This window comes from Ceratotherium simum, chromosome 4 (genome assembly GCF_057802395.1).
Source record: "Ceratotherium simum simum isolate JZ-2026a chromosome 4, ASM5780239v1, whole genome shotgun sequence".
NCBI classification, from domain to species: domain Eukaryota; kingdom Metazoa; phylum Chordata; class Mammalia; order Perissodactyla; family Rhinocerotidae; genus Ceratotherium; species Ceratotherium simum.
In genome coordinates, this window is record NC_141903.1 from 1,043,779 (window position 1) to 1,067,661 (window position 23,883).

The 23,883-nt window shown below is 49.2% G+C and overlaps 1 protein-coding gene across 2 annotated transcripts in view; it reads left to right on the plus strand.

Annotated features, from left to right (window-relative positions):
- Positions 1–14,125, plus strand: part of GFPT2 (glutamine--fructose-6-phosphate transaminase 2) — a 44,318-nt gene extending 30,193 nt beyond the window's left edge. The window contains exons 10-19 of one of the 2 annotated variants that reach the window (XM_087429184.1): positions 473–636; positions 2,059–2,154; positions 2,240–2,337; positions 2,620–2,740; positions 4,947–5,104; positions 5,229–5,343; positions 8,330–8,457; positions 10,416–10,583; positions 11,520–11,681; positions 13,159–14,125. In XM_087429184.1, coding sequence (XP_087285310.1) covers positions 473–636; positions 2,059–2,154; positions 2,240–2,337; positions 2,620–2,740; positions 4,947–5,104; positions 5,229–5,343; positions 8,330–8,457; positions 10,416–10,583; positions 11,520–11,681; positions 13,159–13,203 — 1,255 coding nt within the window. In that variant the 3' untranslated portion in view covers positions 13,204–14,125. The remainder of the gene's footprint in view (positions 1–472; positions 637–2,058; positions 2,155–2,239; positions 2,338–2,619; positions 2,741–4,946; positions 5,105–5,228; positions 5,344–8,329; positions 8,458–10,415; positions 10,584–11,519; positions 11,682–13,158) is intronic. The other variant, XM_004428422.3, reaches the window with a different exon arrangement.
- Positions 14,126–23,883: the final 9,758 nt, after the last annotated feature.

A 23,883-nucleotide genomic window follows, 5' to 3' on the forward strand; every position in this document is an offset into this window, starting at 1 on the left:
AAATGCTTCATTCTTTTTCTTTACAATTCAGAATAACATGCTGGTTCCCGAACATTCTCCAAAGGTGACACTGTTTGGATCCTGATGTGAAGAAAGCAATTCTAAAAGGACATCTATGAGATTATTGGGGAAATCTGAACATACTAGATATTTGATGACATGAAGGAATAATTTTTAATTTTAGATATGATAATGGTATTGTAGTAGGTTAAAAACAACCCTTATCTTTTAGAACTAAAAGCTAAAATGTTTACAGATGAAGTGCTGTGATGTCTGGGACTGGCTTAAAAGTCGTTCTGGGGGGACAGAAGGGAGGCACGAATCAATGTTTATAGTGTGGTGTGCCTGTCCCTCCCAAGATCCCATCCCGTGCTACTGATGGGGACCCACCCTGGTGAGGCAGTGAGTGACTGCATCTTGTGACTGTCGAAGGCAGGCCCTGTCTGTGACGCCTGTGTTTTCCTTGTTCCAGTGCTATCATAGAACACACCAACCGGGTCATCTTCCTCGAGGACGATGACATTGCCGCAGTGGCTGATGGGAAACTCTCTATTCACCGGGTCAAGCGTTCGGCTAGTGATGACCCATCTCGAGCCATCCAGACCTTGCAGATGGAATTGCAGCAAATCATGAAAGGCACGTGTCCTCAGAGGGTCCACCTGCAGCAGCCTTGGCCGCAGGTGCTCTGTGGGGGAGCTCCTGAGACTCTCTGCGCTACCCTGGGTGGGCGCCACAGCCCTCCTGCCTGCCGTGGCCAGCAGGGCGGGGCTGTGGGTGGTCTGTGGCTCACACAGCTCAGCGGGTGTGGGGAGCCTGGCCTGGCTTCTCCAAGGGGAGCTCCTGACTGTGTCCAAGTGCTGGGTCTCCCTGCTTGATCTGACTCCATCTGTCAGCCGCCTCCCTTAACTGCCTCTCTGGGACACGTTCCCACACTCCAGGCACCATTTCTTCTCTGGGCGGGAGGCCTGCAGTGATGGGGGACTGTGGACTACTTTCTCCTTGCAAGGAGAGCCTGTCTCCCTGCACCCACATTTGCCTGCCTGCACCCTCTTCTCTACAGAGCAGCCTGGGTAAACTTTTAATAACATGAATCAGACCCTCTTATCCTGCTGCTTAAAGCCCTCAGTAGCTTCCCACTGTTCTTAGAATAAAATCCACACTCCCTGCCACAGCCCACAACCCCCCCTGCCCAGCCTGGCCCCACCTCGCTCTGCACACCCTGGCCGCCTCCTGTTACTCAGGCCAAGTGCTTGCTCCCCTGGGAGCCACTGCACTTGCTGTTCTTCTTGCGAGACTGGCTCTTTTTGATCATCTACCCTGAAGTGTCACCCCTTAGAGAGCCCTTCCCTGATCCTGGTCTGAGGTGGCCCACCCTCCTCACCTGTCCTGTCTGCTCTGTGGCACCCTTTGTACAAGGCCTCTGTCGAGGGGAGCAGACAGGGAGCACTGTGATGTTTGGCGTCACGTGCATATGTATCCCAGAGAACATTCCTGGCCCATCTGTGCACACCTCCAAAGATCAGGCACAACACCTGTCAGGGGCCTTAAACCTGCAGCCAGATCGTCCCTTTGACATCATCTAATTCCATTCAAATCGGAGCCCTGGAAATGCATGAGTGGCTGAAAAGTTTTTCTTTCATACAGAAGCTAAGAGGTTATTTGTTAAAAACAAAATTGCCTATTTCTTTGGGCTTGCTTAGTTTGTACTTCCCTAAGTAGGTGGGTTTTTTGGAAGTACAGCATTTTCTGGCTGTGCTAAGAGGAATGTGGCCCAGGAAGACCAGCCACGATTTGTCACTTACATCCCTCCCTCTCTCAAGCTGCAGGGTCTGACATGTAAATTGGAGATAGTAATTGTACCTGATCTGCTTTCCTCTCACTTGTCACCATGAGCATCAGGTGGGACGATACCTGGGGACGCCCTTTGTAATCTGCAGCGGGCTTCATAGGTGTCATTGTGACTACCTGCATAATGATGTTTCACCTTGATTAAAAGTTAAGCAGTGGAAGTGTGATGAAATGAAAACCGACCCATCTTGTTGATGTTCATTTGACCAGGTAACTTCAGTGCATTTATGCAGAAGGAGATCTTTGAACAGCCAGAGTCAGTTTTCAATACTATGAGAGGTCGGGTGAATTTTGAGACCAACACAGGTAATCCCCTGGTCCATGCCCTGGGCCGTTGTGCAGTCCCTGTGTTGGGTCAGCATTAATGCCCTGCCCTGCATGTGCCCTGCAGTGCTCCTGGGTGGCTTGAAGGACCACTTGAAGGAGATTCGACGATGCCGGCGGCTCATCGTGATTGGCTGTGGAACTAGCTACCATGCCGCTGTGGCCGTAAGCTCACCGCATGGGGGAGTGCATGGTGGGGGGAGATAGCAGTGGTCTAGGAGACTCGTCTTAAATGGTACCGGGCATTTGGCCTTCCAAATTTGGTGCCCGTGAGCGGCGTGAGAACTGGCATGGAGCCCTCTCTCCTGCAACGTGGCCTGTGAGTGCCTGCAGTTCTCTCGCCACCTGGACACACAGCCGCCCTCTCAGACTGTCCCCAGAAGCTCAGCTGCTCGTGTCCCTCTAGTGTCTGTGACTGACTTCAGTCCCCATTCTTGTTGGCTTCAGACACGGCAAGTTTTGGAGGAACTGACTGAGCTCCCCGTGATGGTTGAACTTGCTAGCGATTTTCTGGATAGGAACACGCCCGTGTTCAGGGACGACGTCTGCTTTTTCATAAGCCAGTCAGGTAAGGGGTACAAGTCTGCATCAGTTCCTCTCCGGCTGTCCTCTCGGTGACACAGCACAAGCTCTCCCTCCTTCGTCCAGTGAGGTTCTCTCGGGCATGGGGTCATTTAACCCTCAGTGCCGTCAGTTACTGTCCCATTGTAGAGGGAGGGCCACGCGGCTAGGGCTTATCCTTCTTGCCAGTCTAAGTCCAGGACTCCAGGGGCCACTCACCAAGGTGCTCATAAATGTGTGCTGAGTTTAATTTAGCAGAGAAAAAATTCTTCAAAATTCTGCTGGTTGAGAGTCACTTCAAGAACTGTGTAGGCTCTGTGCAGTGTCCATGCCGCCCACCAGGGGGAGGTGTGGGGAGACACTGCTCTAGTGTAGGGCCCAGGGCATCCTCAGCTCAGCACCGCCTGGGTGCCATCCTAACACTAGGCTTGGGCATTTGTTCCACTCAGGCCAGGCAGAGGGTCGAGGAGGTGATCGATGGCCATATGCTTGGAGTCCCCATGAACTCTAGGAGGATTTTTAAAACATTTTAATTATGGAGAATTCCAAACCTTTATAAAAGCAGAGAGATTCACGTAAGGAATCGCCTAGCCTCAGCAATGATCAGTTCACCCATCCTGTGTCATCACATCCACATTAACCCCTCCCCTCCACTGGGTTATTTTGAAGTCTGTCCCAGACATCATGTTATTTCATCTATAAATACTTTAGAACGTATCTCTAAACAATAAAAGAAAAAACATAACCACAATGTCATTATCACAACTAAAACATTAATAGCAATGCCCTAATATCTATTGGGGCTTTTAATGCTGCTTCCATTTTGAATTTTTAATACTATTTTCATTTCGATGACAAGCTAAGAAAAACTAACACAGACCCGCCCACCGTCTAGCTGACCCCCTGGTACCCAGGTGCTGCCATGTGGCTTCAGGGGCGAATGTTTCCTTTGGGTTTACGATCCCATCAGAGCCTAAAAATGTTTCAGGAATCAGTGGGAGCCACTAACCAAAGAACAGAGGTGGATTTACTGTGAACATAATGCAGTGGCAGCTCCTGAGTGTTACATAGAAAGAATTTAAAGTTTCATTTTCTTCAGTCCTTTACCTTAAATTTAAAAAAACTGTATCAGAAACTGGTGGGGGGTGCTGATAAAGATAGAGCTGCCCTGCTCCCCTTCAAGCCCTGAGTCCCGTTGGTGCTGAGGAAGGGCCCAATGATGCCCTGGTGCATGGACACAACTCTGAAGAGAAAAAGGCACAGAGGATTAGGCCATACAGGCACCAGCCTGCACCCCAGAAGAGCCAGCACAGGCATAGCCAAGAGCAGTGGCCGTGTGGCCGTCACAGGGGTTTGGTTTTATGGTCTGGGTCATATTTAATTTAGCTTGAGTTCTTTAGGACTTACAAACACAGGGAGTTTGTGCTGGCTTATGTGTGAACCTATCTAAGTAGCTTTATTGTATTATAAAAATAACTTGAGTCCACACTGGGAGGCTGCAATAAGTGTTTTCCTTTAGAACAAGATCTATTTGAGAAAAGCCATTTGGGAGCATTCTTGCTTTTTAAATGTTAAATCTCAGCACATCCTGAATAGGGCAGCTTAGAGTCCTAGAAAGGGCACCAGGAGCCAGGCCCGCCTGGAGTGGTGCCGACTCTGGCACCCGCAGCCACTTGGCCTCGAGTGAGCAAGGCACTGGTTTCCTCCATCTCTGAGCACCTCATCCTCGAGAGGAAATGGAAATGATGGCCCCCAGGGGGCTGTCATGAGAGTTCAGTGAGACAGCAGATGAGAAAGTGCTTGCCACATAAATAGTAGCGAAATCTTGAATCTAAGAATCAACCAGAGGGGCTGGCCTGGTAGCATAGTGGTTAAGTCCAGCATGCTCTGCTTCAGCGGCCTGGAGTTCGCAGGTTCCAATCCCGAGCGCAGACCTCTGCACCGCTCATCAAGCTATGCTGTGGTGGCGACCCACATACAGAATAGAGGAAGATTGGCAACAGATGTTAGCTCAGAGCAACTCTTCCTCACACACACAAAAAAGAATCAACTGGAAAAACTTGTTGAGCATGCATTTTCCTTTCTGAGCATACACTGACTGTTTCTGGGCACCAATTTCTTCGTAAGAGTGGGGAGTAAATGAGTCGGGAGGCTGGGGTCTGGGCTGGCAGAGCCACATGCCCGTGAGCTGAGAGGAAGGGCCTGTGTGGCAGGCGAGACCGCGGACACCCTCCTGGCGCTGCGCTACTGTAAGGACCGCCGGGCCCTGACCGTGGGCATCACCAACACTGTGGGCAGCTCCATCTCCCGAGAGACCGACTGCGGTGTCCACATCAACGCGGGACCGGAGATCGGCGTGGCCAGCACCAAGGTAGAAGGGCCTGGGCCAGGCAGGTAGACGGAGGCCGTGAGAGGCCCAGTGGTCCGCCTTATCTCGCGTGGTTGCTGTGAGGACTTGTGCTTCCACTCTGCCAGCATCACCGTTTTGTGTGCAGGCTTACACCAGTCAGTTCATCTCTCTGGTGATGTTTGGTCTCATGATGTCCGAAGACCGAATTTCACTACAAGACAGAAGGCGGGAAATCATCCATGGCCTGAGATCTTTACCTGGTATGTTCCAGAACTTAATTTTCCTTATTTTCAAATCCCGTGGACAGTTCTTGGCTGCTCTCTTCCTTGACTCGTCCGTAACCGATGCTGGTAATCGTGCCCTCCCCCTCAGACCTTCCTCCTCATCACTGAATCCCTGCAGCAGCTCCCACTGGGCCAAGATAAGGTCCACACTCCTCACCAGGCCCTGGAGCCCTGCACGCTGGGCCCCTGCTGCTTATGACTTCATCGCACTCCCTCCCCATCCTAGGGCTGCCTCACCTGCCCTTCTGACCCTTAGCAATGCCAAGCTCTTTCCACCACAGGGCCTTTGGACTGGCTCTTTCCTCTACAGAAACCCTCTTCCTCCAACTCTTCATACAGCTGACAGTTTTCTCATCACCCAAGTCTCAGCTCAAATGTCACCTCCTGGGACCCTCCCTGGCCACCCAAACAGGGGCCCTAACTCCCTGTTCCAGCTGTCTGTGAAATGTTAGCCCGTATCTTTTTTTATAGCACATGCCGTGATCCAAAATGACCTGTTCACCTGTGTACTGGTTTGTCTCCCCCAACTAACGTGTCAGCTCAGTGAGCACACAGCCCTGTCAGTCAGAGTCACGGCTGGAGGCCAGGTGGCCAGCCAAGGCAGGCATACAGTAGGTGCTCAGGAAATACCTGAGAAGGAGCAAAAGGCCCCAAGCCTCTTCCTGTCCCAGACTGCTCCTTCACAGTCTCACCAAACTTTCCTCTTTTGCTGGGTCCTGTCTGTTGTAGTTGGTGAGCTACAATGTGTCACACTCAATCTCACGCTCTTTGGGGGACTGTGGTTCCAGCCATTCACTCATTTACTCATTCGCTGTGTGCCCTTGCCCTGTGGCCATCCTGGGACTGCCCAGAGAAGCAACAGCTCCTTCCCTTCAGTCACTTGCACTCCAGGGAAGGAGAGACATCTCTTGGGTTTTCTTTGTGCAGCCCTGAGAGTGTGAAACGAAACAGACTTCACCCCATGGCTAACACGGAGCAAGCGCTCGGGGCAGGATGGTCACAGGGCTGTGGGGTGGCCCCTCCCAGAGATGGGGCGGGCACTGAGTTCTCGCCGGGAGCCCGGGGCAAACCCCAGAGAAAGCAGTGAGGGAAAGCCACCATCTAACCATACAAGGCCTAGGAATCCAAATCTGAGCAAGACAACATGCTGAAAATGTGTTCAGGAAAGTATTCTTAACTCCACGGCAGATAATAACCCTGAAGAAACAGGACTTTATTCTGCTAAGTTGGCAGTTCTCAAGATGTGGTCTGCAGGCCCTGGGGAGCTACAAGACCCTTTCAGTCAAAGCTATTTTCATAGTAATACTTTATCCATAATAAATAAGATGTTTTTGCCTTTTTCGCTGCGTGGACATTAGCAAAGGCAATGGTGGCTGCCGCTGGCACCTTCGCATACTTCAAGGCAGAGGCCCCTCACTGTTCTCGTGGCCCTAGTGTTCTTCACTGCCACACACTAAGCCTCACTTAAGAATGTCCTTGAGGATGCAGTAAAATGCTTTAGTCTTATTAAATTGCAACACTTTTTAATATTCTATGTAACAAAATGGGAAGCATGTGGTAAAGCCCTTGTGCTGTACCCTAAAGCCTGATGGTTGTTTCAAAGAAAAGCACCTGTGGTTGTTTGAGTAGCAAGCCAACTTGGGTATTTGGCAGACACTTCGACAAAAACAGTATCTTTTTTTTGACGGTATTTGTTGCCAGTGATAAACTCCAAGCTTTACAACTGAAATTTAGAACTTTGGAAAACTTGCAGCTGTCAATATGAGCTTGACTTCCCAACACTTAAAGACATCTCTGATAAGATCATGGTGATTTTAACGATTTTTTAAAGATATTTTATGATAAAATGTATCCATTTTTAGAAGATTTGCATAAGTCAGTCAACCTGTATTTTCCAAATAACCAATGCATGATGTTACAAAGTTATGTGCATGTAAAACATCCATTTAAATAAGGGCATGATAGACCAACAAGCATTAATGTAACAAGGTAGGAAAAGTGTTGATAGGACTTGACATTCCACATTTGCAACTATCCTTTTAAGAAAGTGACACTTCTTGAGTTGGATGTAGTATCAAAGAAGAACATTCACAATTATTTGAAAAAGTTATTTAAATACTCCTCCCTTCTCCAACTACAGATCTCTGTGAGGCCAGATTTTCTCTCTCTCCCTCAACCAAAAAACAAAACGTATCACAATGGATTGATGAGGAAGCAGATATGAAACTCTGTCTTTTATTAAAAAGTTAAACAGTAAAAAGCTTTGCAAAAAGGTAAAACGATTATAAACCAATGTTACTGCAATAAACAAAAAATTTAAAAAAACATAAAATTAAACTACAGAGGAAAAAATGTAAAATGATGCCACTCTTCTCACTAATTTTTTAAAAATATATAATGGATTTATCGTTATTTTTAAATGAATGAATAAATATCTTTAATTTTCTCAGTTTCTAATCTGGTAAATATTGGCAGATATAACCCACAAAAACAAAGGCTCTCAGGATTTGCAGTCATTTTGGAGAGAGTGTAAAGAAGTCCTGAAACCAAAAGGTTTGAGAAGTGCTGGTCCAACTTACACTGGCTTTGTCCTGAGACATAGCATGGCCTGGACGAGGGGCACTGATGTGGAGTGTCAGCTCCGTGGCTGGCCAGCTGGGGAGTGAGCCTCCCTAAGCCTCAGGTGCCTTCCCTGTAAAATGGCGCTAGAAATAACACTTCCCTACTCACCCTACATGCCCGGGGAAAGTGCACACAAGTATGAATCACCATCCCAACAAGATCCTGGCCTATAAGCTAAGTTCTTTCCCATAGTCTAAATTTAAAACCCTTAATGTAAGGAACCCAAGTGCACTAAGTGATGTGATTCCACAACCTTGTCTTGTACACCATGACTTTTCTCTGTGAATCTTGTTTTAAAATTGCTGTGACTGGCTCTCCCCCTGCTGTGTGCATGACTTAGAGCTGATCAAGGAGGTCTTGTTGCTGGATGAGAAGATCCACGACCTGGCCCTGGAGCTCTACACGCAGAGGTCGCTCCTGGTCATGGGGCGGGGCTACAACTATGCTACGTGCCTGGAAGGAGCCCTGGTGAGCCCCTCTGCCCACCCCCCACCTCCCTCAGCCGCTGCATGAGGGCAGGCATTCGAGACACCCCAAGAAGCCAGCAAGAAGGAGGGCAGGGCACTGGGCTAGGGAGGGGTAGGCGTGGGGACCACTGGCCACCGTGTGAGGCTGCACTGAGCACCAGCTCACGACCAGGTGTTCTAGCCCTGAGGACACTGAGATGGGGGCGCCAACCTCCTGAGGAGGAAGGGCAGGGTACCCTTGGACCTGTGCCAGGCTCCATCTGGGATAGCCCACTCACACCACCTGAGCATCTTCTGAGAAGCTGGCAATTATTGTCTACATTATACCCAGGAGGAAACTAAGCCTCCAAAAGGTTCATCTTGCTCAAGAGGGAGTGATTGATCTGAGATTCGAACCCATGTCCATGTGGCCTTTGCTTTTTTCCACCCCTACAAGCAGCCTGCATGGGAGGATCTTGGCAGACCAGAATTGCAGGGTGGGGTTTGCAGAGTTTCCCTGTTACCCCTCAAACTCCCAGGGGAGCTGGAGATCCTGCAGGAATGAGCTTCGCAGGCCCTGACTTTTTTAAGTCAGTGACTGGCTGTTTTGCCCTCTGTGGCCGTAAAGATCTGAACCAGAGTAAGAGAGAGCTGATGGAGCAGGGGCAAGGGGCCAGGACCGTGGGCTACCGAGAGGGTGGACAGTGCTGTCCAGGGGCCTGAGTGTAGTGCCTGCCCTTTACTCACTGTCCATTTACTGCTTATGGATCGGAATGCCCAACCAAAGTCCACTGGACACAGTGTCACAGGTGAGGCAGCACTTGGTACCCAGAAGAGGGCATCATCCATGACCCAGCTTGGCTCCCCTCCTCTCCCTGTGGGAGCAAGGGGCTGCTCCTGTCCCATCACCCCAATTTGAAAGACAATGCCAATTACAAGCGGTTCAAAAGAAACACTTGGAGTTTTACCTGTGGTGGGGGGTGGGGAGGGTGCAAGCCATGAGTTGCCCCGCCAGCAGTGAGCTCAACTTCCACAGGCTTCCAGTGGAGATTCTGACCCTACCAAAGGAGGTGAGGGCTGGGCACACTGCTTCTCAGGGGGCACAGTAGAAGCAAGGCCTGGGTGGGGTGCCCTTTCAGCAACCCCATGCCTCTGCCTCCCACTGCACTCAGCTGCAGTGCCTGAGTGTGCTGGTGAAAGATGCGTATTCAACTGTGGCTCCAAGTTAGTCTTTGGGAAAAGAAAGAAGCTTTTAGGTTGCTGCTGGCACAAGTCAATGGCCCCTCTGTGGTCACTTGCGGACGGCACTCCAGCTGTCTGCAGCACCCAGAGTGGAGCCACACTCCTGACAGTGTTTCCCTGACCCAGATAAATAGTTCTAGGGAAGTTGAGAGATGTTTTCTTCAGCACTCACCAGTTCAATGACATGGGTTTAATGGTAACTAAATAGAAATGGATCTCCCTAAACACAGGGAGAAATTCCAGTAACAGCCCAGTATGGGACTTCACTTGACAGGTGAGGTGGAACAACCCTTTGGAAGTTATTAATGGCCTAGAATTGGGGGAATGATTCAGCAGATAATGGAATAAAGGCATATCTCAACAGAATACAATGCTGTCATTACAAATAATAACTGTGGGGAGGCCGTGGGCTGACCACAGAGCGGGAAGGGGAAGCTAGATTGACACTGACTTGTCCATCCAAGGTGGGTGGCTGTGCCCGGGGGCTGGTCTGGGGACACAGGCTGCATGCTGGGCTTTGTGCATGCCCTGGACAGCAGCCAGCCCTCTCTCCTGGCCCTGGCCTTGCCAGCTGCCTCCAGTGCTGTTGACTGCTCGGTGCGTCCATCTGCCTTGCAGCTCTCAGCTCCCTGCCTTCTGGAATCATCCCTCTCCCAGCTCCCCTTCCTCCCCTCTGGCTGATCTGCTCCAGCCCCTGTGTGCCCAGTGTCACACTGATCCCACCTCGTGTTTCCCCAGAAAATTAAAGAGATAACCTACATGCACTCAGAAGGCATCCTGGCTGGGGAGCTGAAGCACGGGCCCCTGGCGCTGATTGACAAGCAGATGCCCATCATCATGGTCATCATGAAGGATCCTTGCTTTGCCAAATGCCAGAATGCACTGCAGCAGGTCACAGCCCGCCAGGTGAGGGCTCTCAGCTGCGCTGGGGCCATCTCTCCTGTTCTCTTCCACACATGCCCACCTCACCCACTGTCTGCCAGCACCGTCTGTGGATGGTCCTGCCAGTGAGCGGGTGTGACCACGGACCCTCCTGGGCCCCTCATGAGTGGTGTACACGTTCAGAAAGGGACTGGCCAGCATGCGGAAGTTACAGGGAGATGAAATCCAATCCACGTGAGCCAGCCGCTGCCACGCCAGGCTCAGCACAGTGGTCAGAGCGGAGTTATAAAGCAATTACTACACTTCCTTGCTTAACACCTTCCGGCAGCTTCCATCAAACTGCACTGACCCAGAAACCTGTGTTATCTGGCCCCTTCCTTCTGTTTCCCACTCAGGCCGAGCTGATTCCTGCCCCTGAGCCTGGGCAGTGGCCCTTCCTCTGTCCGCAATGTTCTTCCCTCGTATCTAGAGAGGTGGCCTCTCCTCATTAACATCTCCACGCACATGTCTCCCTTTCAGAGAGGACTTCCAGACCTCACCAGTGGCTCCCAATCACATTACCCGGTTTTATTGCCTTTGTGGCATTATCTGAAAGTCATCTTTATTTATTGGTTTGCTTGTTTGTTTTTGTTTTCTCCCCTTGGCTATGAGCCCCATTAGAGTGAGGAGTAGGCGTGCCCTCCCCTTCACAAGGCACAGGGAAGCCACTCAACAAATGTGCACTGAATGATTGCAGCAGGACGGCGGTCACCCTACCAGGGAAGGGAAGGAAACCTACGGAAAAGCATCAAACACTTTGTCCTTTACATGACTCGTACACATCATGTCCCCTGTAATTCCAGCAAAAACAAAAGATTATTGTCATCACTGCAATAACGTTGATCTCCGACACTGCTGCGTGTGAAGGATTGCTTCTTTCTAAGGTGATCTGCATTTTGTGATCCCGTTTCTCTGCTTTAGGGTCGCCCGATTATTCTGTGCTCCAAGGATGACACTGAGAGTTCCAAGTTTGCCTATAAAGTGATTGCGCTGCCCCCCACCGTGGACTGCCTGCAGGGCGTCCTGAGCGTGGTCCCCCTGCAGCTCCTCTCCTTCCACCTGGCTGTCCTCCGAGGATATGACGTAAGTCGAGAAATCGCACCTACCCCAGCAAAGAGGAGAAATGCAACCGCAGATCTCCTTTTTGTTCTTAAATACATATTTGGTGTAAATATTCATAGAACTATTTTCATTTAAAATAACTCTCTTTTTAAAGTAACTTATACCCCCTGAAAAGGAGTTGGGAACTGCAAGATGTATAAAGACCATATCATTAAACTGTACCTCATCACCCAGAGGCAATGTTCATTAGCAAATTTAATATTTCATTCCAGCCTTTTCCTTCTGTATGCAAATTTTTTAACGTTTTTCAAGATTATATCAAGAATAAAATTTTACATCTTCCTTTTTATTATATTACAAGTATTTTCTCACATCTTGAACTTGTTGTAAGCAACATTTAATCATTGCATAATATACCACCACAATCTTATAACATGGGTTTTAACAATGATTAGCTAGTCTTCTATTATTTAAACTGTTTCTAATTTTTTTGGAACATCTGCTTAAATAACAATGCAGTGGGGGCTGGCCCAGTGGCGTAGTGGTTAAGTTTGAGTGCTCCGCTTCAGCAGCCCGGAGTTCGCAGGTTTGGATCCTGGGCGCAGACCTCCGCACCGCTCATCAAGCCATGCTGTGGCGGTGTCCCATATACAAAATAGAGGAAGATGGGCACAGATGTTAGCTCATGGCCAATCTTCCTCAGCAAAACAAAAACAAAAACAAAAACAATGCAGTGATCATCTTTGTACATACTTCCTCGTTCCCACATCTAAGATTTGTTCTCAGTCTAGCAAATGATTCAATATTTTGAGACCCCTAACATACATTGTCAGCTTATGTTCCAGAAAAGAACCAATTTATGATCTCACCAGCAAGTGTATAAGAACACACAATTCATTGTACAAAGAAATAGAAGTTTTATTACAATTTTATTTAGAGCTTTTAAAAATATATAATACAAAAAACAATATAACCAACACCTGATGGTGTACATATCATCCAGAATTGACATTTGCTAACATTTTGTCATATTTGTTTCTTCTTTTTCTAAACATTATTACAAATGAAATAAGACAATGCAGATAAAGTTGAAGCCCACTATATCAACCATTCCCAGTCACATTTCCTTCCCAGTCCCCACCCTAAACTAACAAGTCTTGTGGATTTGGTGTATATCCTTCTCAAAAAAGTGAATATTTAACAGTACAAATTGAGCTGGTTTTAATAGCATGCATCATATCCTTTTAATAGTGTTAACACTGCATGACACCTATCAGGGGCACAATAAACGTTTATTGAATGAACTAAACATTATCTAGTTCAATGAAGTTTCTGGAGTAAGGAACTGCTTCCAAGATGCAGGTCTCAAGGAAGCTCATGGTTGGAGGTGACCAGGAATGCCGTCTCCTTGTCGTCAAGGACTCTGATAATAGCCTTTACAATGCAGCATGTTGCTGAGATCTGTGGGGTCCTGAGCAGCTACTTTCTATCATTTTAGGTTGACTTCCCCAGAAATCTGGCCAAGTCTGTAACCGTGGAATGAGAACAAGAGCCTGAGGAAACCATCACCACCTTTAGTCTTGACCTGTCCCAGTGATGCCAAGGGGGAAGAACAGTGGGCATTCTGTGTGTTCTGAGTAGATCCCAGTAGAGCTTAACAGCTTTGACGTGCCTTGTACCCAAGTGCTTTGCTTACAGCAGATACTGTTTCTCTGTGTCCTGAAGTCGCCAGAAGAGAAGGAAATGGTTTACACATGGGGATCAGAGCGGACTTTTCCACTACCGTGCAATAGAGATACAGCTCTCTTCAGAGTAACTGTGAACCTTTTTTTAACCAACACTAGTTAGTTTTAAAAGAGAAAATATTTATAATGACAATTGTATAGCTTTTAAGTTATTTTTCTAGTATGTGGCTTTCTGTAGCTGAGGTAATGCCCAGACCGTGCACCCCAGCTACCCAGTATGCCCAGTCTCCTGGCAGGGGGCATTCATCTCAGATTTGAGCACAAAGCATTGCACTCTGGATTCCTTGCTCCTTTCCCATCCTCTCTTGGCTGCTCCTGAATCCCATCCCCTGACGCCAGGGAAGCCCTCCCGCCATCTGCCTATGCCTCCTGTAAGTCCTGTCGAAATCTTAATGCCCTTCAACAGCTTCTTCTTGTCTAAATCTCTCCAACTTTTGTTTAATCTGATCATGGTTCTTTTTAAGCTCAGGCAGCATTTTGGTCCCTGCTCCTGCCCGTAGTAAAACAGCTTGAAATATCCCATGCAAGAGAGTACTTTTAAGTGGGCTGCCTTGCCCTCTATTTAAAAGCGTGCACAATCAAAGTACTATGCAACTTTAAGACAATAAAGACAATACAATTTTTTTTGGTCTTGTGTGTTTGAATTTTTGTTAATCTCATTCTATTTGTGTACTTGGATTTCGAGGGCCCCGAAAACAGGAACTCAGCAATGTCTGGTGGGAGCAGCCCCATTTCTAGTGTTGACCTTAAGCAAATAGACTGATAGTTATTTCTCCAGCAAAACTGGGTTTATTCGAGATCAGCAAGGAATTGCAATTCAGGGTCTACAAGCATGGCCAGCCACATGCAAGTCCCTGAGTGGTGAAGGAGGAGAAACTCTTTTATGAGGGAAGGGGAAGTGGGGAGGGCTGTTGCAAACAAAGAGTCTGAAGTGTAGTGGCTTTTCATGGGCTGAGTTGTGACAGTCTCTCATTGGCTGAGCTTCTTGCTGGTCAACAAGAGGAAGTCTTTCTGCTTCCTGATGGGCTCTGCTATTTTAACCTGAGAATTACATTTCCAGGTTAAAATATGTGAGAACTCCCCATTTTGGCCTCCCGAATCCAATTTAGTGAGGTTTCTGTTTATTAATTTTCACAGTTGGTAGCCACTGGCACTGCCCCCACACCCATGACCTGTATGCTTCTAGTATGAAACGAGGACTATTTTACAAGAGAGAACAAAATGTAGGAGACTCTGGACTCGGGGCTGCGAGTCCACTGAATAGCTGTTAGAGGGGCTGGGCCATGTGATGCTGTTTAGGATGGCTGCCCAGAGCTGGAAGGCAACACACAAGCGTGAAACTCAAATTCATACTTTTTTTTTTCCCAATAAGTCTATTATAGTTATTGATTTTATTAATATAATCAGGCAGGAAGACAGAAAGCCAGAGACAGAGTTCCGAAGTCTTGGGGAGTTGGAATTTTAGGCTTCCTATGAAAGTGCTATCTCGGATGGCTTGAATGGTGTCTTCACGATAACTAACTGGTGTGTGTAGCTCTAGTATCCCTCAGACCTTTGTTCTGGATTACCTGTAGGCTACTCAGTAACTTCTCCATCCTCTTCTATGCTCTCACCTCTATTACAGGGGTTGGAAACCTGAGAATTACATTTCCAGGTTAAAATATACCATTGAGAGGCACGCATGGAAGATGCAGAAGATAGTCTAGAAATCATATTACTCATTGAGAAATCATATTATTTATTTCTCCTCTGGCAGAGGCAGACAGAAGCATGGCTTCAGCGGACAGGAGGTCCTGCTATGGCCCTTAGCTCCAAAGCACCCATTATCACGGTACTCCCTAAAACTCACCCAGTACTCAGTGTTCCAGGCAGCGGTGGCCACCAGTAGAGGTTTTCAGTGGCTCCTCCAAAATCCCACTTCTGGAGAACTGGCAGGAACCCAGGGGATGCAGTGGCGTTCTCTGACCTCCATCCTCTATCCCTTGTCACAAATTAATCAGGGTGTTAAGTCCTGCTGGACATGCCTGCCCTGGTCTCTGTCTTCCTGACCAAACCATGGCCAATATGACTTCTGAGGTTAGGAGACTTTTACAAACTAGCTAGAACACTTTTATCTGGTTAAGAACCAGGAAAATGTATTTCATCTTACACCCAAGAGGTGATGACCATCCTGACTTCTGTGTTAATCATTCTCTTCTCTTCTTTATAGTTCTACCACACTCGTGTAATCTATCCCCAGACAATATACTGACTAGTCTTGAAAACGGAGGGCAGGCACACACCAGCTGTGCCAGGAGAGGGCAGCATGGCCCCCGCTGGACGGAGGCTCCAGGAGGAGGTGTGCGAAACAGTCTGCGGGTCATGGTCTGCCTTCCGCTTCTCTGGGAGTTGACAAGGCCCCTTCTGGGTAAGTCTCGAGCAAGGTCACGAGTGAGTCTTGGGAAACACAGGGCTCTTCACAGTTGGGTGCCTGGCAAGACTGAGGTGCAGACCAGGTGCTGGACACGCAGCAGAAGTACAGTCAGAGGAGTGGGCTGCTCTGTCCTTTCCACTCTGAGCCCACCGTGGCCTACCTCCAGCTCTCAGGGAGAAGCTGAGAACTTCTGTGAGTGATATGCGTGCCCTCAGCAGAGCATGAGGGGAGAGACCCTCATCAGCACAAGGCCAAGACAAGCCACGTACTGATGAGCATCTGGGCCACGCTCTTTTGGGCATTCTGTCCTTGGGTTAAGATGGCCCGATGGAAGTGGGGTCTTGGTGATGACAGTTTATCTCTTGGGTCACACTGCTGCAGGATGGCTGAGTTGCCCTCCACGTTGGTACAGAGCTGTCATCCTGGGATCGCTTTTCACCCTCCTCCAAGGGATTCCCTCCCTCCTCATCTCTCATGTTGAGTTTCCCGCTTCCTGTCTCTCGAGTCTTCCTTCTGTGTTTCCTTTCTTATTTTAGTGGAGCACATCCTTCTTGAGTAAAGGTGCTTGGGAGGTAAATTTTTTGAGACCTTGTATGTCTGGAAATGACTTTATTATTCACGTTTGATTGAGGGTTTAGCTAAATATAGAATTCTAGGTCAGAATAAAAATGTTTCCTTCAGAATTGTAAAGGTAACACTCCATTATTTTGTTCCCAGTGTTGCAGTTGAGGGGTCCAAAGTCACTCTGATGTGCCATTGTAGGTGACCTTTTTATCTTCTTTTTGTTCCCCGTGTCCTAAAATATCACAGCATGGTGCCTTGGATCTCTTTTGGTTTAGTGTTGATTGCAATCTGGTAACTCAGGCCCTTCAGTTCTGGGAAATCTCGAATTACTGTTTTATGGATTTCTTTCCCTGTTTCTCTGGCCTCTCTGGAATGCCTGTTATTCAGACGTTGAAGCTGCTGGACTGGCCTCTACCTTCTTATCTTTCTGATTGTGCGTTGTGTTGTCTTTTTGCTCTACTAATTGGGAGATCTCTCCAATTTACTCTCTCAACCTGTTACTACTAACATTTTTCATTTCTGCCAACACAATTTAATTTCCAAGAGGTTTTTTTTGCTCTGAACATATATATACATATTTATAATGCAAATTTTTAAAATTAACTACAGTTCATGCTTTATTCATATTTCTTTAGTTCTTATCTAATGTCCTTTTCCTGACACCACATTACATGTCTCCTTAGGCCTCTTGGCTGTGACAGTTTCTCAGACTTTGTTTTTGATGACCCTGACAGTTTTGAGGACTACTGGGAGGTATTTTGTAGAATGTCCCACATTTGGGTTTGTCTGATGCTTTTCTTGTGGTTAGACTGGGGTTATGAGTCTTGAGGAGGAGGACAACAGAAGTAAAGTGCCCTTTTCATCAGTTCACATCCAGGGTACATACTGTCAACATGAACGATCCCTGCTAACTTTGGTCACCTGTCGGAGGTAGTGTTTGTCAGGTACTCTAATTTCCCCCCTTTCCATACTGAACTCTTTGGAAGAAAGTCACTAAGCCATCCCACACTTAACGAGTAGGGAGTTATGCTTCACCCCTTGACAGGGGGGTATCTACATAAATTATTTGGAATTTAGTACAGATTTGTCTGTTCTTCCCTGTTTATTTATTTATTTAGTGAGGAAGATTCACCCTGAGCTAACACCTGTGCCAGTCTTCCTCTATCTTGTATGTGGGTCACTGCCACAGCATGGCTGCCAATGAGTGGTGTAGGTCCGTGCCCGGGAACTGAACCTGGGCCGCCAAAGCAGAGCAAACCAAACATAACCACTAGGCCACAGGGCTGGCCCCCCATTTATTATTTTATTTATTAAATCATTTATTTCTATTACTGTGAACTCATGGACATTTATTTTATACTTTGAATTATAACCCAATACTATGTTATTTATCTTGTTGCTGAAATTGTCCCAGCTATGGCCATTGAGAGCTTTCAGTTGGCTCTTGTGTCCCTTTGACATACCCCCTATTGTGTATGCATGTGTGTGTACTTTGTAAGCACTTCCTTACTTCCTGGCACCCACAGTATGCTCCAGGCTCATCTTGTCTATTCCCTGCCCCAGGCTTCAAGTCAGCCATTGCTTCAAGGACTCCTGGTTTCCTTTATTTGAGAATGGCCTTAGAAAACAAGACCTGGGCTCTGGGTGTGCTTTTGCTACTGAGATGTCATTGCTTCTATGCAATTTCAGCTAAGAAACCAAGGACAAAATTTGTGTGCTAAATATTTTTTTAATGGCTAGTTCTTGTTTCAAGGATGAAATATTTTTTCATTCTCTCTGAAGCCTGCAATGATATGTATTTTTTTCTTTTGAAATTTCCTTCTCCACATAGTCTCTGTTTCTTTCAAGATGCAGTTTTCTGTTTGATTGTCTTAGTTTCTTTGCCTTGTGACTTTGGGCTGTCTGGTCAGAGCCAAGGTAAGAGGAAAGTTCTGAGCACACAGTGAGCTGATGCTGGGACTCAATGCTGGGTTATCTGGGGGACTTTGCAGGGGGCGGGGGTCAGGCCTTTCCTTTAGGTTTTAAGGCTGGTCAGATTTCCAGAGAAGAGCTTTCCAGTCCCTTGCCTGAGCCCAAAGGTCTGGTTGCTAGTGTTCTGGGGGATGCCTGGAAGAAGAGGGCTAAGAGCCACTGCATCAGCATTCTGTTATATAGCCACCGAACACCCTGTTCTCATTCAGCACCCACCCCCTCAGCTGTGCCCCCAGCCCTTTCTTACCATTGCTAGAGAATAACCCCCAGACTTCTGCCTTTCCCAGCTGTTTCTGCCCTTTCTCCTACGTGTCCTTACGTGAGCCTGACTGCCAGCCCAGGGAGCCATCAGAATCCTCCTGGGGGTTTTCAAACTCAAGGGTGGTAGAAGAGCAGAAGGTGACACAGGGAGAAGGAGGGTGACAGAGAGAAGAGTGGGACATGATGGAGAGCCAGCTCATGGCTTCCAAGGCCCCAGCCCGGCTCTCAAGCCTGGGGTCCTGAGGCCAGCTCCACTCCTGCCCTTCCCCAAGTGTGACAATTCAGGAACCTCCCAATAATTGTCCCCATTGTGTTAAGTGCAGCATGGCTTTCTATAACACACAACTAAAACAGTCTTGATTTGCACCCCCTGCACATCTGTGGTCCTGGGAAGGGTTGGGGAGGAGAGTGTCAATGCAAATAATCTATAATCAATCTATAAATCAAAATTGGGGTGAGTTTATTATGAGCCAAACTTGAAGACCATATAGCCTGGGGCCTTCCTTCCCTAAGGAAGGAAGGGCTCCAAAGAAGTGGGGTGTACAGAGTGGTTATATACCATCAAAGAGCATGTATCACATACGATTGGAATGTCTCTTTTACAAGAATCACAAGATTGCCTAGCTGGCACAGCGATTCACACAGCAATTGATGAACACAGCAGGTAGCAGGTTTGTGGTCTCCAGCTGGGTGGTCACAGCAGGTCAGCAATCAATCCCTAGCCCAAGGAGAGATGCTTATCCTTAAGGAAATGCTGATGTGGGGGAAGTTACTTTATCTTAAGGGCATTTGTTCTTGTCTTTGGGACATAGTAAATTCTTAAAGCAAATATACAATGCATGCTCAACGGCCACATCAGGCCCTTTTGGAAAAAATAGTCAGGCCGAATTAGTTTTACACCAAATGGCTTCCTCATGTACTCCAATATATCCTATTGCTTGCCATTTATTTATCAAGGGGTTGGCGGAGGGGGCAGAGGAGGCCAGCATGAGGAGCCTCACTGCCCTGCATGCACAGTCTGTACCCCGCACTTGATACTTCTCTCCTTGAGTCCTCACAGTATCCCCATCAGGCTGGGATCACCACCCACGCCCCCCCCCCATGGAACTGAGGCTCAGAGAAGCCAATACCTTGGCCAGAGGAGCACAGCTAAGTGGACAGCCCAACTGAGACTCAGGCCAGTCAAGGGTGGCTAAGATTGGAGCCACGGGAACCTGTCAGCCCTGTGGCCCCTGGCACCCCTACCCCAGGGAGTTGGAGCCCGAGCTCTTCGTCCCTCCTGTGCTCTCTTCTCCCTGGTGAAGAGGCTAGCGTGGGGTAGGAGGTGGGCAGTGTCTGGCAGCTGTGGCATCAAGGAGAAAGTTAGGGCAGGGAAGGGAGGGGCAGTGAGTCTCAGGAGGAGGCAACGGGCTGGTGGTCTTCATCACAGAGGTACACAGCCTGGGCCGCAGAGCTGAAGGTGACAGGAAAGGGAAAGGAGGGTGGGCAGCCAGATACAGGCTCAAAAAGCCTTCCTCTCCACAGGAGGGTGAGCAGGCCAAGGGCAGAGGTCCCTACTCCAAAAGCCAGGCCAGCAACCATGGCGTCCTCCCCAACTCCTCCTCCTCCCTCACCCCCACACCCCACCTCTCACTAAGACCTGAGAATTCCACCTCTCAAACAGCTTTTTTTCTTTACATCAAGTTTATTTTAGTATAATTTACAGACACTAAAAGTCACCCTTTTCCAAGTGCGCAGTTCTGCATTTTGACACACATATAGTCACATGACCACTGCCATAATTAAAACATAGTTTACCCATCATCCCCCAAAATTCCCTCGAAGCCCCCCTGTAGTCATTCCCCTCCCCGTACTTGACCTTTGGCAACCAATGATCTGATTTGCTTTTTCCGTAATGTCATATTAATGGAATCATAGAGGACGTAGCCTTACGTTTGGCTTCTTTCCCTTAGCATGATGTTTTGGGTACTTATCCATGTGGTGCACTTGTCAGCAGGTCACATTCCGCCATATAGACGTACTACAGTTTGTTTGTCCATTCACTGGATTATAAGCATATGGGTTTTTTCTAGTTTTTGACTGTTGCAAATAAAGCCGCTATGAACATCTGTGTACAGCTCCTTGTGTGGACATGTTTTTATTTCTCTTGATACACACCCAGGAATGGGATTGCTGGGTGGTATGACAGGTGTATTTTTAATGTTATCAGAAGCTGCCAAACTGTTTTCCAAAGTGGGTATACCATTTTGCTTTCCTACCAACAGTGTAGGGAGAGTTCCATTTGCTCCACATCATCACTAACACTGGATATTGTCTGTCTTGTTTATTACAGCCATCCTAGTGGGTGTGTAGTAATAGTAGTTCATTGTGATTTTAATTTGCATTTCTCTAAAGTCTTGAAACAGTTTTTTTGTGTGTGTGTGAGGAAGATCAGCCCTGAGCTAACATCCATGCTAATCCTCCTCTTTTTGCTGAGGAAGACTGGCTCTGAGTTAACACCTATTGCCAATCCTCCTCCTTCCCCCCGCCCCAAAGCCCCAGTAGATAGTTGTATGTCATAGTTGCACATCCTTCTAGTTGCTGTATGTGGGACGCGGCCTCAGCATGGCCGGAGAAGTGGTGCGTCGGTGCGCGCCCGAGGTCCGAACCCGGGCCGCCAGTAGCGGAGCTCGCGCACTTAACCGCTAAGCCACGGGGCTGGCCCTTGAAACAGTTTTAAAATCAGTTCCTTCCTCTTGACACCTGCTGCCAAGACCACGGCCCCAGGCCAGGCCAGGCCTCATCTTCTCTCACAAGGGCCTTTGCAATAGCTCCCTAACTAGTCTTGTGGCTTTAAGCCCCACATCCCTGAAACTTCATATGCCCTAGTAATCTTTCCAAAATAAACACCTAGTTACATTGCTCACTTCCTTTCTTAATATCCATCAACAGCTGCCCTTTATCTCCACAGCCAGGCCCCCACTTTGCAATGCCCCAAGGGCCAGCAGGTAAGGGATGAGTGAAGTTGCAACCAGGCATGGGTAATAGGGAATGGTGGGGACTGTGGTGAACTAGGGGCCTCACCTAAAGGGGCAGCTGCCACTCAGTTCCAGCTGACCACTGCCCTCTGGCAATGCAGGCCCCATGTTGCCAGAGCTTCTAACTATTTAAGAGAAAACAACTGAGCTTTTTCAAGCGAAATCTCCCAATTTTTAAATGCTGGTAACTGGCAAGTCAATTAAAAAACAAAACCTCCTCTCTGGGCTAAACAGGGAATATCAGTGAGCTGAAGCCAGCCCATGGGACTCCAGTCAGCAGTGCCAGCTCACCTGAAGGCCCTCATAACTCTCCAGTCCCTCCTCCCCTATCTCCAGCAAGACCAGGTGACATGTGGTTCCCTGAACGCAGCACGCAGGTCCTCACTTCTGAACCTTTGGGTCTGAGGGCCCTTTCCACCTAAACCACTGGCCCAGCACGTTCCTGCTGGCTTTCCACCCTGGCTGGGGCTTCTTCCTGTCCAAGAGGCCCTGTTAACTGCGTCTCCCACCTGGCAGGCTGGGTCAGCTGTCAGTTATGCTCCTGGGCGCCCCTCCCCTCATCGCAGTTCTCATCACACCTGCAGGATCTTCTCACTGGTCCACCTCACCAAATTCCGTGCACTCTTCCAAGGACAGACCAGCCCCCTTCCCTGCACTGTCACCTCAGCTCTGTGCCCATAAATGTTCACTGTATTTCATAAACCAGAAAAAGGCAGACTCCTTTCAGAAAACTCAGGGTGGAATATGTACAGGTGTGTGTATGTACAATGATTTTTGGTACGCACCTTGCATGGCATGAGTGCTGAAAACTCAAGGCTGGAGTGTGTCTTGGAATGGGTGCCCCTTCCTAATCTGAGGAGAAGCCCCCATGAGACTTGGTAAACCTGCAGCTCTGACATCCAGGCTTTACTAGTTTCCCATAATCCTAGATGGCAGTCATTTTTGGTTCCCTGTTTCTGTTGTGCGCCTGGGGCAAGTGGCAGGTGAGGCTGAGGTGAGGACAGGAGCCCACCTGGTGGGCTCTCCTCAATGCAGGCCACACTCCGGAGCTAGAATTTCAAGCAGGGCTGGGCCATACTCAATCTTAGAAAACTCCCTCTGGTGGCCAAGGTGGAGGGTGCCTAAGAGGGACACCATGGCTGGATCCCTTCCTCTACCCAACCCCTCCTCTGAGGCCCTGGTGCCCCCAGCCTGGCCTGGGTCACAGGTTTGCTGCTCTTCCCAAATTCTGCCACCAACCTCCATACCCCTATGCCCCTAGACCTCCCCATCTGTAAGGTCCTGCTCCTTTCCCCTAATTTAAACCCCGCCCTGGTCACCCTGCGGGCCCTGGCTTCCTGTGAGGGCTGTTCCTCCTCCGGAGTCCCCCACTCTCCCCATCTCCAAAGTCCAACTCCCCCCACCCCATCCGTGGCCCTCTGGGCTTTTCCCCCCTGTGTCCAGCCTCCTTGCCTCACTTCCAGCTTTGCTTATCCAATAAGCGAATCCGGAATACCCAATACCCTGGCCTCTGCCATCATTTCATACGTTCCCAGGCCCGCTGGAACCCAGCTGGGCCGGAGGGCTTTGGGAGATGACTCAAACGGAGGTCGAGGTCAGCGAACTCCAGCCCCTAGGGGCCCTCGTCACTGCACTCCCCTCCCCTACTTATGAGCCTGCCCCTCTCCTCTCAGGCAGAGGCTTGAACCCTGCCCCAAGCGCACCCGCCTGTCCTAGGCCTCCTCTGTCACTGACCGGCCGGGGACACTTGTCTGCACACGGCCATCTCCTTGCACCCGCTCCGTTCAGATTGCTGGCGGCACCCCTACGAACCCTTTCCAGGGAGCGGCGGCGTCCGAGGTCCCCGCCTCCCCTCCCCAGTCGCTCGCGGCCGCGCCTCCTCCTCCCGGGAACCACCCCGCGCCGTCGCCCGGGCTGTCCCCACACCGACCGGCTCCGTCCCGTCCAGGCCGCATCGCCGCTGCCACTGCACGTGTAGCCAGAGGCCCGGCTCCTCGGTCCCGCCGGCCCCCTCTCAGCCGCCTCCGGCTCGCTGTCAGGCCGCGGCCCCGCGGGCCCCGCGGGCTCGACGGACACAGCGGCGCGCACCCCGCCTGCGGCCACAGGGCGCCGGCCAGCCGAGCCCGCGGCCCCGCCCCCGGCCCGGCCCGCCCCCCGCCGCCATTGGCCGCGACCGCCTGGCTCTCCGCGCACTGATTGGCCGGCGCGCGGGTCGGTCAGGCGGGCACCGCGGCGGCGGCGACGCGAGCGGA